Source organism: Varanus komodoensis, unplaced genomic scaffold (genome assembly GCF_004798865.1).
Source record: "Varanus komodoensis strain SLA01 unplaced genomic scaffold, ASM479886v1 scaffold15, whole genome shotgun sequence".
NCBI lineage: Eukaryota > Metazoa > Chordata > Lepidosauria > Squamata > Varanidae > Varanus > Varanus komodoensis.
The window spans coordinates 12,303,187-12,322,592 of NW_025335440.1; the positions used below are offsets into that span (position 1 = coordinate 12,303,187).

Sequence of the window (19,406 nt, forward strand, 5' to 3'; positions counted from 1 at the left end):
AGGCTGACTCCCAAGGAGTTGTTCTGAAAGGCATCTGTCAGCATAGCTGAAAACATTATGCTGAACAGGGTCGGTGCCAGCACGCACCCTTGCTTGACGCCATGTGTGACGGGAAAGGCCTCTGAAGCTTCTCCGTTGTCCAAAACACGAGCTGTCATACTGTCGTGGAACTGACGTACCATCAGGATGAATCTGTCAGGGGCCCCAAACTTCGACATGATGCACCACAGACCTTCGCGACTCACAGTGTCAAAAGCCTTGGTGAGGTCCACAAAGATGGTGTACAGTTCGCGATTCTGCTCTTGACACTTCTCTTGGAGCTGTTGGGTTGCAAAGATCATGTCCCCAGTGCCACACTCTTTGCAGAAGGCACACTGTGTCTTTATACTATGATTATATTGAAGGATGGTATCCTATATGGATCTTTCAACTTGTCAGTAACTTAAAGGTGCATAAAAGCATACAATTTAAGATCAAATTCCAACTTACTATCCTTTTATCATTCAAAAGAAAACTTTTAGACTATGGTATGGTTTAACAGTGTAATTGAAAAAGTGGATCATCTCTAGCACAATATGTTATCATGCTAAAGAAAACTGTGCCACACTGTGCCAAAAGCATGACTTACTCTTTACAGATGAGAACTGTGTTGCTGCGACAAAGGTAGCCTGTATACTTTGCACCTGCTAGGTACGCCATCAGCTTGAGGTCATCCCTGTCACTATCGACAAAACCTGTCACTGAAATTATCTGGGACAGAAAAGGACAAAGTTATACATATGAGTGTAAATTAGATACTTCTACCAATTGCCATAAACATTCAAGTATCTCAGAACCACTGAAAGATGCAAAAAAGTTGCCTATGTCTTGCCCATCCCTTCCTACCACTGTGTGAGGAAGACGATAATGCTAGCCCATTTTTAAATGCCTATCGAGAGCAAAAGAGCCCTGTTCCTTAATCCAATTGTCTGAACTGGAATCAACAGGTTAATTTTGCTTCCCAAGTTTTCACTTCTGTCAAAGCATGCTATGACATTTTGACTGTGCTAGTCTTCCATTTTATTTATCTAAGTATTTTTAGTCTCCCTTTCATCCTCAAGGTGTATTTCCTATTCATTCTATTTCTTTCCCACTCTTTTTCCTGACAGAAACTCAAGGCAGCTTATATGATCTCTCTCTTTTTCCATTTATCCTCATAACAACCGTGTGAGATAGATTTGTTTGAGAGTCAGGGAGCAGCCCAAAGACACCCAGTAAACTTCACTGCCCAATGGATCTAGCACTTGAACCTGCTCCAACACTCTTACCACTATGCCACATGGGCTTTCCAAGTTAGGCAAAGCAGTTGCAACAAAGAGTAACTTATCTGACTTAGGAAGATCCAAGGCTTGAGAAACAGAACTGACAAATTAAGTCAAAATTCAGACATTTAATTATGAAGCGGTGAAGTCCTCAGGAAAGTAATCTTTAAATTCATTTTCACGACAAGTTCCATTTTTCTAATATTTCAGGTGGGCACCAAAGTTGCCATATAACAGAAAACCCTTCACAATGCAATAACTTCAGTAATCTTACCCTGGAATGGTCACACCCATCAGTTCAACACCCAAAATTTAAACAGGCAAATCATTTCTATTACAGAACAAGCAAATAAATCCCATGGATTTCTGGTGGAACTTGAATTCATGTATGACATATAAGACCAGGCAAATGGCCATCCTGAATTAGTTCATGTAATTCCATTTATTCCAATTACACAATATTTGCAAACACTGAACCTTCCATATATTTTTGTACTTGTTTATATAAAGCACAGCTTAAGTAAAATAATGGTGGCAGCACCTTTCAAGCAAAATATGAGTCGTCTCAGTATCTGCTCAGAAAGCCTTTGGGCTAATATGGAAGAACATATATTTAATAATAAATAAATTAAATATTAGCTTTAACTTTCTTACATGTTGAGAACATGGTTTCCCTCCTGCTGGAAATGCTACTGGAAAATGAAGAGCTCGATGAGGCGGTATCATTTTCTTCTTTTTCAGGACTGAGTTCAACCAGTGTGCAGTGATACATCTCTTCTTTTCTCTCAAAGCCTGCAAAACATACATACAATTGCACAGCTAACCTCATGTTTGTTTGTTTATTTGGGATATTTTTAGGCCATCTAATCAAACTGAGTCTCTGGACGGCTCACAATGCTGCTCCATCCAGAACAGGCTGTACTCCCAAAACCTAGGCTGCTCTGCCTACTGACTAACAGGTTGTCAGTTCTGCACCATCTTCTGGGAACAGTCAGCAAATAGAGGTGAAACCACAACACAGTGCCTCCAAATTGGCAAAAGGTTCCACAAGGAGGATGAATGTATCAGTAGCTACTCAGAGGTCCAGCAGAACCAATGCAGAGGAATGTCCCTGTGCAGGTCATCAAAACAAGGCAACCAAGGCCGTTTCAGGCCTGAAGCCAGATTGAAAACTATCAGTTTTATCCATCTGCTATCATGTCCTTCAAGATCTTACTCAAAAAAGAGATTTAGAACTAGCCAATAATGAACAAGTGAGATCAGAGCCAGTGAAAGCTTCTTCAATAAAGGTCATATAAAGCTTTCCTTTTTCAAGAAGATAACAATCTCCACCACCCAACTGATAAACAAGGATGGATGTGATCTAAGGAGCGGTTACTATGACCACTCAAAAGTAACTTGTCCTCTTCCAGCTGAACAAACAGGAACTCACTGGTCGAAATTGAACAAGCACCTGCCTCAATCATCTGACTTGATTTTATTTTTAGGCCATCTAATCAAACTGAGTCTCTGGATGGCTCACAATGCTGTTCCATCCAGAACAGGCTGTACTCCCAAAACCTAGGCCATGAGCAAATACACAGTTCTGCATCATACTGTCTTACCTGAACATGCATATTACTAAGCTGACTTTCACAGAGAAGATGTGTACATCGGCTTGTGAGTGTAGGATCTACTGTACCACCATGTGCCTGGATTATCTTGAATAAGAGGAAGACACATTTAAAAAGCTTGTCAACCTAATACATCTCGTCACAAATTCTTCTCCATATTGCATCCATGCCAAGGTTTAAAAAGACACTTGCATGAAGATACTGACACCCTTACTGGTAAGGCTGAATAATGTTTTTTAGGATATGAAACTTTTAATATGCTAGAAGTATTATATAGACTGAAGATAAAAGAGAAATAAATTATGTCTAAAGCCATCCAGTTGAAAGGGAAATAAAGGAGAGCAGAAAATAAAGTGCTGCATCAAAGATAAAGATTTTAGACATGAACACATTAATATTTTAAGTAACAGAAAATACAAGCATTTTAAAATGATCTATTCAACCTATTAAACAGTATCTGGAAAAGTTTTTTACAAAAATAATGAATGGAATCAATAGTTACCCTTTTCCACGTTGCCAGTAGCTGTTTATCAGACATCTGCTCAGGGTAATCAGCAATTGCAAATACGCAACCCAATAAGAAATAGTCTTCTGGAACTAAAAGGGAAGTCCAAATGGAATTATGTTTCAGCATGTTTTCTTTTTAGGTAATAATTAAAGGCCTATTATCAGAATGAATTTTTCTTATGTTCTCGATTGTACTTAGATTCATCTGTCACAAAAAATAACATTTCTTCCTGTCCAGAGCTGCACTCATGGAAATGCTGCAAATGTGGGAATGCTGGAAAGCAGGTGTTGGGACTTGCGAGGGTATTCTACAAATGCAGCAGTCTTGTGGACACGGTCCACACTATGGATGTACCAGTCCAGGTGCTGAGTGCCAAGTATCCCCTCCACCTATTGCATATGAGGTAAAGAAGCACCATGCAAAGATTGCCCTTGATTATGATTAAAGTGCATGAAAGCTGTTTTGCAGACAGTAAACTTTAAGTTGAGACCACTATGAGTCTGTCACGGGAAGGAGGTCCACTTTCACCAGCACTATTGATCCAGCCTTGATCTAAATCAAGTCCCCATTTCTGGATACTTTGTCATCCCATACCCAATGACATGTGGGGCAAGGTCTTTTATGCAGTTACCACAAGGTCATGGAGCTCACTCCTAAGGTATAGAGATACTCCCTTGCTTTTTGGTTCTCAGAGAGCCAGGTAAAATGTCTCACAGTTTCTTTGTACTTTGGGGAACTCCTCCTCAAGTCTTAGCTGTTTTTACTAGTAATCTGGTATCTTATATTGATATTTCTGTGGCTTTAAACTTGCACATTTTAGAACAGATTTACAATCCACCTTGTATTTATTAATTTTAAAACTTATTTAAAATTTTTTAAATCCTCTGCCGTTTCTCTAGGGAATTCTAGCTGAACCACACAATTTAATTAAAAAACAGGTGATTTAAACAAAAACTGCAGCAGAAAACCACATGCAAAAGCAATCAAAATGCTTAACATACCAAGAACAAACAGCAAATTAAATTACACACTAAATGCTTTCCTAAAAGTGAAGGTCTTCACCAATTTCCAGAAGTTCATTAATGAGGCTGTATGACTTAGGGCAGTGGTGGGGAACCTATGGCACATGTGCCACAGCAGGCATGCAGAGCCCTCTCTGTTGGCACGCGAGCCAAGTTGCCCCAGCACCACCCCAGCAGCCAAGCATTGGACAACAGCACACACAGGGGCCATGTGCATGCTCAGAAAGGAGTAGCGGCGCCAGGTGATGATGCCACAAGCCACGACTCATTAGCCACGACTCGCCCGAGCTTTTGCATGGCTGGTCAGTGCACTGTCAAGGATATGTATATTTGCTTGGACTGGCTGTGAGCTGTTTTTTTCTAAACTTAAACCTCAGTATTCAGGTTTTATTGCAGTGTTGGCACTTTGCAATAAATAAGTGGGCTTTGGGTTGCAGTTTGGGCACTTGGTCTCTAAAAGGTTCGCCATCACCAACTTAGGGCATTTCCTTAGTTCCAACTAGATGCATCTCAAAATTGCTAAGACAAGCAGGAGGGCCTCCAAAGCCATCCTCAACAGTTATGTGGGCTTGTATGGGAGAAGAAAGCACCTCAAAAAAACCTGGTCTATTCAGGATTTCAAAGTTTATCACCAGCACCTCGATGGGACATAGAAACAAACTGAAAGTCAGTTCCACTGTTTCAACAAAGGAGCCATATGTTCCTTGCACACAACCCCATTAATAATGAGGCTGCTGGACCCATCAGTTTCCAAATACTCTTCATAGCCAACATGGCTTAATAATGACTAACCTTCTACAGAGGGATCATGTCCGAAGAGCTGCTGCTGCTGCAGTTGTGGCTGCTGCTGGGGATGCTGTGGTGGCTGAACTGGAACCTGATGCTGCAGTGCCTGAGATGCTTGAGCCAAGTGTTGTGATGCCTGATTTTGCATTTGTTGCTGCTGCTGAATGCGCTGCAAATGCTGCTGCTGCAACTGTTGCTGTTGAATCTGTTGTTGCTGATGCTGCTGTTGTAACTGCTGCTGAAGGTTTTGCTGCTGGAGTTGCAGCTGCTGCTGCTGGAGCTGCTGCTGCTGGAGCTGCTGGAGCTGCTGCTGCAAGGCATGCTGCTGCTGCTGAAACTGCACAGCTGTGGACTGCTGAAACTGCTGCTGCGGGCGATGCATCTGCTGCTGGGAATGCAGCTGCTGGGCAGGGAACTGGAGCTGCTGGGAGTGCAGCTGCTGCTGGGTAAACTGGTGCTGATGAACTTGCTGCTGTGCAAACTGATGAGGCGGCTGTGCGAAGGGCTGCTGAGGCATCTGGGGCGGCTGTGGCGGCGGCGGCTGCGGCAACTGCATGATTTGTTGGGGCTGGAGATGCAAGAGTGGGTGGTGCTGCGGCGGCGGCTGTTGCGCCTGCTGCGGTTGGTGCTGCTGCGATGGATGCTGCTGCTGCTGCTGCAGTAAGTGTGTTTCTGGAGTGAGTTTAACTTGGCTAAGCAATACCGCGTTTGCATGTCCCTGCTGGCTATGGTTAACCTGTTGCTCCAAAGTTTTCGTAGGTGCAGAAAGTGACTGTAAGATCTACAAAACAAAAGGAATGCATGTGACCTTCAAGCAGGCTTCAAAGAAAAAAAATCATTTTTTTTTCAAATGTGAACAGCCTTTTGTAATATATTAGGGATTTAGTTTATTAGAACAGCATTCCACTAGGGATGGGGGGGGGGAGAATCTGGTTATTCCACAAGGCAGATTATTTTAAAACAGAAGTGAACTGATCAAAATTTAAGTCAAGTGTGAGCATAAAACATGTTTGTGGTTATTTTCCTATATATCTGGGGTTTACTGATAAGTAGTTCACTCACAATAAAGCAATATACAGCAGACTCAAAACAGCAAGATCAGTTCTGTATTCTTACACATTTCTTCACAAATCAGTAGCTTTCATGAGGAACAAATGCTGTGATTACACAGCATTGGGTAAATGTCACAAGAAGTGTGGCATCTCTGATGACAAAAGTACAACCCTAAATTATGCTTCTTTACTTTGCAAGCGGGTTACACATTCTAAGAGAAAGGCAAATGTTAAGTAACAGAAGACATTCCAAAGTGATCACTTGCTCGCTCTTTAAAGCATTTTCTCTCCTTCAAGGGTTCAGAGGCAAGTGTGGATCCTTACATAGTCAAATAGCATCACTGATACATAAATGATCAGAAATGATGGAGAAAGGTTTGCAGCAGCACAAAAATTCTCTGGGGCAGTTAAAAATACCCAAGGTAGGAAAGAATCCAGTGAAGACTTAGGAGTGTGAAGCAGCCACAGAATGCTAATTGACCATTGTCAGGGCAGGGCAGAACAGCTTATTACACAGGAAGACTGACTGGAACAATGAAAAGGAGCACTCCGTACTACTCCACATTTTGAGGGTGATCACATTTGTATGGTATAAAAAGACTTATGTGGAAAACTTTCACAATCTAAAAGTAGACAAGATTAGTCTCAAAGCATACATAGACATATTTGTCCTCCATTTCTACAGGACTACATTTCCTGATTTGGTAGCTACCACTAGTGATAAGAAACCTGAACCCATTCGCTATAATCAACATTTGGTTAAGTTGGATCCCTGTTTGTTCCCAGTCTTGCTGAAACAGGAAGAGAGATTCACACTTCTCACGTACAATATGGTTTTTATTGCAATGGCTGCCCAGACAGCACAATGCTAATGGGGCAGCTTTTATACAAAATAAATAAATAAATATGAAAAATGAGATTATCACTTCAAAGGATCCACATATTGTTTTTCAATGTAAAACTCATACTACTAATCTCTTAAACATCCTGCACTGGATGCCAGCCCTAGTTAATTGATAGCACCTAGCATTTGTATAGCACTTACATGCATTACCTAGTTATTCGAGAAAAACCCAGTAAGTGAGGACATTGTTACATTTATTTTACACACTGATAGCAATTATTCATTTTCTAGCAAAGGTTCATTAATGTACTGTGTGAAATACTTACATGTGCTACATTTGATGGCCTATTAACCTGCTGAATATCAGCATTATTAGTAATATTTCTTAATGTCCGTACTGCAGGACTCCATGCAGCCATCATTTCAGGACGCCCAGAACTTTGGGGATTCTGCACTGAAGCCATTATGTTACTTCTGATTTCAGAGGACAAAATATTGTCTGTGACAGGTGGCACATTGGCGCACAGGTTTATCAATCCAGAATCCTTGCCTGATGGCAACCTGCGCTTTGCTGCCGCCGTCTGTGGAACTTCAGCAGGTGTCCAGTTCAAGTTTCTTTCGTGCTTTTCAGGAGATGAGTCTGATGAGTCATCAAACATCAGTTCTCCTTTTGTTTTGTCAGCATCAATAGATTTAGGAGAAAAGGCTCGATCACCTGAAGGTGACCCTTCTCGAGAAGATGCTGGACTTGACAACTTTTCATCTGTACTACCTTCATTTTGAGAATCTTGCTCTTCATTTTCTTCCTCTTCCTCCTCTTCTTCCTCCTCATATATAATTAAGCGAGGATGATAGGAAGTCTCATCTTTTTTGGTTTTAGCAGATACAGAATCTAGAACCCAGTCTGGTGTCACAATCTTAATGTTCTCTCGCTTACATGCACATTCGTATTTTTCCTGAGAAGACAAAAAAGTTATATTCCAATTATATCTTTGAAAAAAAATCAAACTAATTTACTAATAGTTATAAATACCCACTATAACTAAACTTGTGTGCATCAGCACAGTACTATATATACCAGAGGCAACTCGTTTAAAAGACAAAGTCGATATTTTGGGCTGTTTTTCTGCTGTTCATCATATGTCAGGTATATAAGATCACCTCCAATTTTTGCTGTGCTATTTCTGATTTCAAGGCTCCTCTTATACACTGGCATATATGGGTATATCTCTCAAGGCTGCGTATACACTGAGAGGCAAAACACATGAGGCTGAGTAGTGCCAAAACAAAGAGCATGGCATCCCAAAACAGAATCCCTAGAGATATTCATGATTTTGTGCAAGAGGTATTCCATTTTCACTAGAGATACTCACAGTTTTCCACTTTCACAGGGACCCTGCAGGTTCAGGCATCTGCTGGGGGGCTTAGAACCTATTCCCCACACATACAGGGGTCCTACTGTATGATGAAAAATTTTCACTTGGTATATAAAATGACCCCCCTGATTTCTGCCTTACTATTTCTGGTTTCGAGGGTAATTTTATATGCAGTAAATTATGTTTCTGGCTTTTAATACACAGGTTACAAATGCTCTAAAAGCATCTTGCCAATTATTTTCAAATTTTCTTTGAAGCAATACTATTGTATATTAGGGCATGTTGTCGTTCTTTCAACTGCTGCTCATTAGTTATAGTTTGTGCAGCACAAGGGATATACAAGAATTTTGTTCCTGCTCACAAGTAATCTGAATATACTCTGTTCACATCCCCAAAATGATCTAGGAATCCAGTTTTCAGGGTTTCCAGAACTTGCTTTCATGTTCACACTTTCAAAAATTTATGCTTGTGCAACTGTCCCCCAAATTCACATTTTAGCCAAGAAGAGGAGTTGTATATTGTTAAAAGTTTTTATGTTTCAATTGGGAAAAATTGTGTTCTTTTAAAAATGCACATTGTTCCAATTAAGAAGAGGCTCATGTTTGGGAACACAAATTCAGAGAACATGGACAAGTTCAAACATTCTAATTTTGCCCATCCCTGTTGTTGTTGTTGTTAGTCGTGAAGTCGTGTCCGACCCATTGCGACCCCATGGACAACACTCCTCCAGGCCTTCCTGTCCTCCACCATCTCCCGGAGTCCACCTAAGCTCACACCAACTGCTTCAGTGACTCCATCCAGCCACCTCATCCTCTGCTGTCCTGTTCTTCTTTTGCCATCTATTGTTCCCAGCATTAGGCTCTTCTCCCGGGAGTCCTTCCTTCTCATTAGGTGGCCAAAGTATTTGAGTTTCACCTTCAGGATCTGGCCTTCTAAAGAGCAGTCAGGGTTGATCTCCTCTAGGACTGACCGGTTTGATCGCCTTGTGGTCCAAGGGACTCGCAGGAGTCTCCTCCAGCACCACAATTCAAAGGCCTCAATCCTTTGGCGCTCAGCCTTCCTTATGGTCCAGCTTTCACAGTCATACATTGCAACTGGGAAAACCATAGCCTTGACTATACGCACTTTTGTTGGCAGGGTGATGTCTCTGCTTTTTAGTATGCTGTCTAGGGCTAAAAATAAATAAATTCTTAGTTAGCAGGAAGCTACCAAAAATGGTAGGTGCTAACACCAAGTGACCAGACAGCCCTGAGGAAGCATTAACTACCACAGAAGCTCTAATATCAGAAGAGCTGAAAAAACATCTTGGCATCTCAGTCCAGCAGGTACAAACTGGAGACTTAAGTGGGAAGAATTAACAAAGGTTCATGCAATACAACCAAAAATTCCAATAAAGTCAAAACTGTAACTGCACGACTCAGCTTGTGTCCTTTGCTGACTTATGTGAGAGTTGTAAATTTTATTCTTAATTTTATCATCAAAGGTATTTAGTGCAAGCCTGACTACTCCACTATTCATCCCTAACCTCAGCTCATTTTTGAAGTTATATAATAGCAGTGTACAAAAAAGATTTTTCCGAGATTCTGGTTAGCTTTTCTCAACTGTGAAAATGATTTATTTCTTTGTTAATTAAAGTCTTACCCCTTTTGGTTCAGGCACAATCAAATGAGTGCATTTTTTATTGAGGCTCAGCCGGCATTCCCCACCATAAAAAGTAATCAATGCCCACAGCATACTCCGGTCTTCAGAGGAAACCTATCAAAGAAAGTAAAATTTTTACTACCAGATACTAGGTGGAACTGCAATTTCTCACATACTTAGCAATCTGACTGAACATCTTACCTGAGATAGACAAGCAGCAACTCCAAAAAATAACTGACAGGATTCTGGAGAGAAACCATTTACTCTGACAAAATTATGTCAAGGAGATAATAAATTGTAAAATGTCTTAAGAGAAACAATTGATGGCAGTGTCCCCACCTCCCTGCAAAAACAAAAAAACTTTAGAAACGTAAGCCTAATTTAGTGAGATTTCCAAATCTTCTGAAAGCAAAGACTATTCTATTAAGTCAAATAAGTCTATAAGGCTTGACTGCCATATAGTCTGTTGCTTTTTTTGCGTAGGAGACCAGACATTTTCATTTCTAACTTCCTAATTACCATGGTCACACTATTCCAACCTATCCCACTAAATTTTATACTCAGGCTTCTATATAAAATAATCAAACACCTCTGTCAGAGGCAGATAGAGAGGCTGTATTCAATCATACTAGGTGAAAAACAGATGACAGGAGTGGGTCTCTAGAATCTGGAAATGAAGGCAGGGGGACTCCTGAAATTCATAACAAAATCAGTTTTAGAAATTCTTTGGGTTTCCTGCAATGCTTGGTTTTATCTAAGTTCTCTACTGAATCAACCTTAGATCTTTGACAAGAAGTTAAGCTAGTTATGAAAACTGTTTGTTAACCATAATTAGAATTCTAAGAATTTCACACATCTGCTATTATGAGCAGCGGGTTCAACAAAGCTAATATTAGGAACACTAAAGGCAGTTTTGTAAAGCTAACAAGAAGAATTATGGGAAAGATAGCTGGAGAAGTATTAGAATCATGACATAATAAAAGTTTTGAAATATGGACACATACATGTAAAGAAAAATTATGTGTGGCAGGAAAGACTGATGGATGAGATTCAAGATGAGTACACAGTACATCAAGAAGGCAGGAGAGACAAAATAGCAAAGAACAAATCATTGTTTCAACAGAGGGGGAAAACAGATTACACAGAAAATTGTATCACATATTATTTACCTCACTGATTTACCTGGAATGTTATTGTACTTTCCACATCAAAAATACCCCAAAAATATCTGACTGGTGAGAAACAGAGCAAATATTTTTGTTGAACATATACACCCATATTGAATATAATCAGACAGAAAGAACAATATTGGAGCACTTATGGCAGGGTCCCCATCCTTTTTCCCTGTTAGGGAATTTGAGGAACTGCACTTGACACCAGCACCCAAAGGCACCCATGAAGGAAGGATGTGGCTAGTTAGATAATACTTGACATGGCATCTGGCTAGTCAAAAGTAAGCTAAAGAGGAAAACAAATAGTAAGACAATGGGAGGAAAAGAGAAAACAGGCAAGGCTAGAGGTGAGAAACGGAAAGAAAGAAGATCAACATTTTCTAAAGTTTTTATTTAAGAAAAAAATGGGAAGGGTGCATGGAACAGAGAGGTTGTGGAGGTGAAGGTGCCTACTAGCACCAGTAGTGCAGGTGCCTGCTAGTACTGTGGCACCTGTGAGTGTCACACTGCTAACCCCTGGCTTGGAAAAAAGTGAACAGAAAAACAGTTTGTACATAAGAAGGAAAGAAATATAAATGCACTTAAACGAACACACATAACAGAAGAAATGCAACAATCTGCTTTCCCTCAAATATTTCAAAGACTAGCACAAATAGAAAAAATGAGTAATTCATCAGGGAGAAGGAATTCCCTTTAGTTCATTTTCTGAAACCAACATGCAGATTATGGTAAAAGTCTCAAAAAAGTGTGGTACAATTAACATTTTAACTGAAAAGGATACGGCAGAAGAGCTCCACATCGAACTGACCAAGTCACCCAAGAAGGCTAAAAAGAAGTTCAAAAATGCATCTTGTGAATGACTATGACCAGATGAACACCATGTCTTAACAAAGCTTGGTTCTATTTACTGGATACAAACCACACTTAAGTAAACTATTTGGCATCATCAGAGAAGGCTGTGTTATATCAAGCTGGTCCACTGAACCAATTTGCTCAATATTGTCTATACTGGTTCACTCTATCTCCCCAAGGTTTCAGGAAAACTTTTGCAGCACTATCTGGAGATGCCAGGGACTGAAGCACAGACTTTCTGCATCAAAACACAACACCTACCAAGGCCCTTCTCTTCATTTTAGGGTTCCAAATGAGAAACATGTACACATTCCTGACAAGGTGTTTACTTTCTTATATATCTGTGGAACCACAAATGCAAATGATTTCTCTATCCTCCCTTTTCAACCAGATGACTGGTGCCATCAATCCACACAACTTCCATTTCTGCAGAGGAAGGACTTGAATCCTAGCACTCTCTTCCTACTCATCAGTGTACTCATAGTACAAAGGGTCTCTGCACAAAGGCTGCAGGAAATGGACAGAGTGCACATTCCCACCGACCCACCTTTTTTATTTTTTTGCTCACAAGGGATAATACTAAACTTGGATGATCCTGAAAACTCTGCTCTTAAATTAACCTTTCAACAGTGAAAAAATAAGCAATCACAAGTGTCAGTACCTACTTTTACTACTGGAAGATCAAAGACTTCACGAGATTCACTGACTTCTGGATTGTCTCCATCTTCTGAAATGATGTGCGACGCCAGAGCATTATAAGAAACTTCCTTTGCCTTCCCATCTTTCAAAAACTGAATAACCTAAATGACAAAAGCAAACTTTCATTCATTTCGATTCCAGAAAAATGCTTATGTCAATCCACCATTGAGGCCAAACTATTTTGTTCGTACTAAAACCAGCTTTCCCCACACAGGGGTGACCTAAAACAGACTGGTGGCTGATGCTTCAAAGCATGGCAGCGGACATCCAATATTAGAGATGAGATACTAACCTTGGTTGATTCTCTACCTCATGCTGCTTTGCTATGGCAACACAGGAGACACACACAAGTCAACTGCCAAATGAAGCATATTTGGTGGGAACATGAGAGACTGCCTTTGTGGTGGCCACTCCATGGCTCTGGAATCGCTTGAGGAGGCTGGGTTGCACCCTCGCTGTTGTCCTTCCAACAGGCAAGGGTGGGTTTATACAGGCTGGTCTTTGGCGTATTTGCTGCTGAAGGTGGTATTAAATGTTTGGGTGATGTTTATTTTTTTCATGTGGGTTTCTAATTGTGTTTGTGTTATTTTTCAAGTAAGATTTTGTTTTTAACGTGTGCTTGTTAGCACCACTTTGTGGCAGAACAGTGAGATATACATTTGATTAATAAATAAGTAAAATGCAAGATGGCAACACTATTTCACACTTATCAGTGATGTGGGTTTTTCTAGCAAAACTTTAATTGAATTTTCTTTATGCAAATTAGACTACTCTGAATAGACTCATCTGCACTAGAACATTTTCTGACACCCCTGCGGGTGATTTAAATGTAGCATGTTTATTTAGTGAACCACAAAGATAAAAAGGTACTCTGTGTTAATTTTTGTCCTACCCTACCAGAAATATTTGACCTGAAATTAAATTAAAACACAGGAAAAATTAAAGCACATTTAATGAGGATTAAATGCTATATTTTATTGGAATACTTTTATTCTTGTTAAGACAATAGTATATTTAAACATTACTAAGGATGTATGTAAGAAAACAAATACATTGAAAACTGTTGAAGCACTAATTCAACCTTGTTCAGCCTGGTGTCTTCCAGATGGACTATATTACAGCTTCAGCATCCCAGGCTAGTCATGCTGATTTTAGCAATCCAAACAGTTTTGCATGACATGCTACCAACATTTCATCTATTTAAGAGTTCTTCTCCTGAGGTTGTTGCACCTCATTCCATTTCACTACCTCTGCTAATTAGTTCTACTTCACATGCGTTTCAGTGACATATATGTGTCCCCTCACATACCTGGTAGGCATAATCACCTGAAGAACATGAATTACAACTTTGAAACTGCCAGGTTTGCCCTTCATTGTTCAATGTTATTCATAATGGATGTATGAAATGGAAAATTTTTAACAGAAAAAAATCTGCCTTTCATCACTACTTTTCATTCCCTATTGAAGAGCATGTATACTGTTTAAGGGTACTTGAATTCTAAATTTATTCAATTATTTTACGAAGACACTCTATGTGTTTTGGCCAGTTACCAACACAAGTTTTGATAACATCCAGTTTGGATTATTGTAATGTGAAGAATGTTTAGGAAACTCAGTTGGAGCAGAATACTGCTAAGCCAGAAGCCTGCCATTTGGAGCATATTGTGTCAGTCCTTAGTGTTTTTGAGCCCAATTCAAAATGTGGGTTGTTGCCTTCAAAGCAGTAGAGGCTCGTCTCCAAGGCAGCTAAAGCACCACCAAGTCATCTGCAAAAGCTCTGCCTCCAGCTGGAGGTCAGCGTACAGGACAGGGCCTTTCTAGCGACTGTGCTGTGGCTCCACAGCAACCCCAAAGGAGGCTCAGCTAGCTCTTCCTGGATCAAATCTTTGGAAGGATTATGAGTAAGAACGGTCCTTCTTAAGTTTTGCCCAATGCTACTTTTATTACGGTATAATGTGTAGCTGCAGCAGGATTATTCATTTTTGTGTTTGCTTGCCAGTTCTACTGTACAGGCATATTGGAGATTTATTTGGAACTAAAAGAAAGCACAGAAATATTACAATAAAAATAAGCAAATGAGTACAGATTGAAACACTGAGAATCCTAAGCGTACGGCATTACTTCTTTGTTCAGTCAGTTACAATTGCACTATAAAGGGACCAAGAATGAATGTTTAGGTAGAAAAATGATGTATAAACACCAGAATTAGTTAAGGGGACAATCCTAGGCATATTTAGACCACACCAAAAAAAGGGGAAGCAATAACTCTCAGTGCTGGACTGAGGCATACTATAAGATACTTTATCTGTAAAAACGTACATCAAATTGCAAATTTGTACATGGAAAGACTCCCAACAACTTATAAGGAAATAATGAATTTCAAAAGTTTGGGAGGTTAAGTTTTTATAATGCAGAAACTGACCTTTCAGATGCAGACAGCTAGAAGACTACCTAGAACAACTTAATTTTATGTGCGTTCGATCTATAGAGAGTCCACTTATATCTCACTTATTAGAGAGCAATTTCTAAAAAACATGTTTTTGTATTAAATGTACACCTCATTTCAGATGGATTTTGAAATTTTATGTTGTGATATACAACTACAATAAAAACTACCAGATAATGAACAGCTTTTACATGTTTTAATAAAAATGATGTCTGGCTGGGAAATGTTGTAGGACTTTTTTTTCTGTTTATACAGACTTAGGAACGCACAATAAACTAAAGTTTATCTTATAATAAACTCTAATTCTCCACAGTTCCTTTGCTTCTGCTTCTTCCTAATTTTAATATGTCTGGATAAATAATTTGATAGCACCTGTATTTGGTACAGTAGGAAGTGTATGCTCATTTTATTTGTATTATTTAAGCTGCCTCTGAGCACTAATATTAGTAGCAGAAAGGCAAAATACATACTTGAAACAAAAAAAATAGAAACTAGGTATTTTAAGCAGGACAGCAGTAGGATCTCTTAAATTGGCTCAGGCTTAACTGATAAGGATATGGCTTGTTATGAGAACAAACTTCAGGTTTGTGCGCTTCCCCTTCTTGTGTACATGAGCATCTGTTTTTCAAGTCAGCTCTGTTATGTCAGAGCTCACGATCCATGGGTTGGTCCAACTGTGGTTACTTACAAAAATCAAGATATCAAACTATAGTTTGAACATGGTTAGCTAATGACAGAGCAAGTCAAAATACCTGAAGTTTGGAAATAATGGTGAGATATGAGTAGTCAGGAAGTCAAAGGTACTGACTTCCCTGTAGGTAGAAAAGGAGAGGGGAACCTAACAATTATGTAAGTCATTCTTATAATAAGAACCCATGGTGTCATTACTTCTGAATCATGTCATTTATAGGACAGACTCAAATTTAGTCAATGCTGCATACCTCTCTAACACCTCTGAATTTTCCCAAGGACAAGCAATTAAAATTGATGCTAATAGTTGACCAATATCCATTATACTTAAGCATCTTTCTTAAGGCAAGATCTATAAAAGAGGCTACATGTGTAGCCATGACAGAACAATGGCTGCATTCAGATGCATGGCCAAAATAGCAGTAACCTATGTGAACAGGGCTGGTTCCCAGCTCTAGATCAACCACAGGTGGTTTGCAAGCATTTGCTTCAATTTTTAGCTGGAGAGTTTGTTATGTGTGAACCAAGACCAACTTTAGAGCATGATTTATGTTCCTGGCTTGTTTGATTATATAACAGTGAAAAATTACCTGCAATACCTAGTTTGGACATAATGTCAAACTGCACTTCACTAAAACCCAGCAGCAGAAGATTCCAAGTACATCATCACCACACAAGAAGAAAAAGTGAGCAAACTCAACCCTGTGTGCCATTACAACTATGGGAATATCTTATTTATTATAGCGATATCCTGACTTTTTTCTCTTTCAAGAAACACAAGGTGGCTTACATAATTCTCTTCCTCCTCTCAATCTTAATCTTACAACAGCAAGAATCTGAGAGATGGGCTGGGCTGAGAATTTGTTACTGGCTCAAAGTCACCCAATGAGCTCCATGGCTCCCAGATCTTCTGAGTCCCAGTTCCACACTCTTAACCTCTATACCAAACTGGTTCTCAGTACTGGTGAGAGAAAACAAAAGTTAAAAACGGACACAGAACATAAGCCTCACTCACAGAAAGAACCTGGAATTTGGTACACCCATAGCACAAGGCATTGTAAAAAAAATGAAATTGAGTATTTTAGGTGTAGTCTTAAAGCACATAATGGAACTTCTCAGAAAATAATCTTTAATGCTGAAAATTGGGATATTAACTCTACCTTATAAAAACCTTGCTTCACAGAGCAAGCAAGTCATATATGTAAAAGTATGGAAAGAAGTAGTCACCTTTCACACACTTTAAAAATCCTCAACCTGCATCTACAAAAAGCTAACAAATCCTTGGATAGAGTGGATAGGGGAAATTTCAGTAGCAATATAAACAAGTATTTCTTGGCATACTTGTTACTTACGTAACATCATCTATATATCTAACACTTTAGAAATGAATGTAAACAGAGTTCCCTACTTTGAGGTGCTCACAAGATACATATTTATTAAAGCCAACTGACAAAGAGGAAAAAAGCGGAGAAAGGCGTTAACAAGTAAAATTACATGTGCTTAGTCTGTTATGGGACTTGCAGGTCATGCTGAAGGCTTCATGGAAAGGCAACTTAAGGAGACAAAAGAGGTGGCATCCCTGATGTATTCTAGGCATTTCCAGGCAGAATCATCTGAAGCAACATGAACTTCCTGATGGCTGAGTCTGAGTGGTGGAGCTGGATAAATGAAGCATGTAAGACCAAAGATAGGTGGTGGAGAAAAGCCAGTGCACGCACTCAAGATAGAGGTAGGACTTGCTCCAGGAAATGGACAAGAATGCCCGTAAGTATTTTCGGAGGGACACACAGGGTCACTGTGAGCAGGGGTGGATGACTTTGGCAGCAGGATGTCAGATAAACAATAAGAAACTAAAGTGAATGACCAAAAAGGATGGCGGGGCAAACAGCACTTCAGAGAACCCAACATCCAGAAGGAGGTCAAGTCAGATGGAGTCTCCGCCACTTTACACGAATCAACACACGCAAGCAAGGTTCCCTCCTGCACCGACCTCCCCAGGCTGTGGGGGTGGCCGGAGGAGCTTGTGTGTCTTAATGCCTCCCTCATTGTGCACTTGCAGACGGGGCGGGAGGGGAAATCACCTGGGGGAAAGCGCCAACTTGAACATGCAGGACTTGTCCTACAGGGAGGAACAGCGAAACTTTCCTTCTACCTGGCGAGCGAGGCTGCAGCCCATGAAACGCTTCCCCACCTGACCGCGCTGCCGGGGGGAAGCCTGGCCCTGGGCCCGACCGCTCACGGAGGCGAAATTCACACACCCCGCGGGGAGGCCCGGCCTGTCAAGCGAGGGAGGAGGGCGAACAGAAAGAGGCCTACTCGCGGTCGGAAGAGAGGGGCAGCGCGAGGGGGGCGTCCCCGCGGCCCCCAGCGGACGGGGAGCAAGCCAGCGCTCTCCCAGCGCCTTCCTCCTCCCCTCCGCCGACCCACCCCGGCCCCAGGCCGTGGCAGGGCCGCCAAGCGCCCGGGAGAGCGCGGGACCGGCACCCGCGCAGGGCGGCGCTATCAGCCGTCGGCGGTCGCCATGGCGCCTTCTCCTTTCCTCTCCCCCCCACCCCGCGGCGGGAGCGCTCCCCCAGATCCCCCTCCCCTCCCCTCCCCTCCCGGCGCGCGCGAGCGCTGTCAGCGCGTGGCCCTGGCCGGGCAGGGCAAGTGGAATTTTCCCCCGCGGAGGGCCGTGGCGGGACCGTCGCGGGAAGCCGCGGCGACGGGCTTGTCCGGCACAAGGTACCTGGGGGTCGAGGTCTCCCACGGCGAAGAACTTGACATCTTTGAACATCTCCTCAGGGACCTTCAGCTCGCCCCCTTCCTGCCGCTGCTGCTGCGGCTCCTCCTCCTCCTTCGCCATGGTCCTGCCCGGCTGGGTGGCTGGAGAGGAGGCACCAGAGCCGCCTCAGCCGCTGCCGGCCTCAGGCGCCCCTCCAAGGCCCGGGGTCTCCCTCGCCCTTCCCCCACCTCCCAGGCAGCCTCCGAACCGCGGGAGCAGGGAGCGCGCGACGGGGCGGACCATTTCTCTCCGGCGGGGTGGCCAAGGGACGTGGAGGAGAAGCGCTCGGCGCTTCCTCCGGCCCTTCGTTGCCTCCTAAGGGGGATCGCCGAGCCTTCGATCAGAAATGATAGGACGGGTGCTGCCGCGAGTACGCTGTCTCCAGCAGTCCACGGCCGAACCCAGAGTGCATTTGAGAGAAGCGCGTCACCCCCTCTCGCGTGGGCACCATGGGCTCGCCCAGATCCCTCCTACTAACAAAACAACCGCGGCGGCCGCGCAAAGGCCCGCCCCGCCCCGCAGCTCTTCCCGCCCTGTGGGCCGCCTCCTGTTCTCCCGCCTTGCCGGAGTCGCCCCACCTCGTAGTTTAGCGCCTCTTACACTGGCAGCTCTTCCCCTGTGGTTAGGAGCGCAATCCTAG

The 19,406-nt window shown here is 41.9% G+C and overlaps 1 protein-coding gene across 2 annotated transcripts in view; it reads right to left on the minus strand.

The window, feature by feature from the left end:
• The window catches only part of PAXIP1 (PAX interacting protein 1), a 31,383-nt gene extending 12,229 nt beyond the window's left edge, over positions 1-19,154 (minus strand). Inside the window, exons 1-11 of one of the 2 annotated variants that reach the window (XM_044424879.1) lie at positions 18,731-19,154; positions 12,833-12,967; positions 12,097-12,140; positions 10,345-10,408; positions 10,144-10,257; positions 7,453-8,082; positions 5,237-6,011; positions 3,417-3,511; positions 2,906-3,001; positions 1,956-2,093; positions 629-750 (exon numbers count right to left, since the gene is read on the minus strand). In XM_044424879.1, the coding sequence (XP_044280814.1) occupies positions 629-750; positions 1,956-2,093; positions 2,906-3,001; positions 3,417-3,511; positions 5,237-6,011; positions 7,453-8,082; positions 10,144-10,257; positions 10,345-10,408; positions 12,097-12,140; positions 12,833-12,967; positions 18,731-18,847 (2,330 nt within the window). In that variant the 5' untranslated portion in view covers positions 18,848-19,154. The remainder of the gene's footprint in view (positions 1-628; positions 751-1,955; positions 2,094-2,905; positions 3,002-3,416; positions 3,512-5,236; positions 6,012-7,452; positions 8,083-10,143; positions 10,258-10,344; positions 10,409-12,096; positions 12,141-12,832; positions 12,968-18,730) is intronic. The other variant, XM_044424880.1, reaches the window with a different exon arrangement.
• Positions 19,155-19,406: the final 252 nt, after the last annotated feature.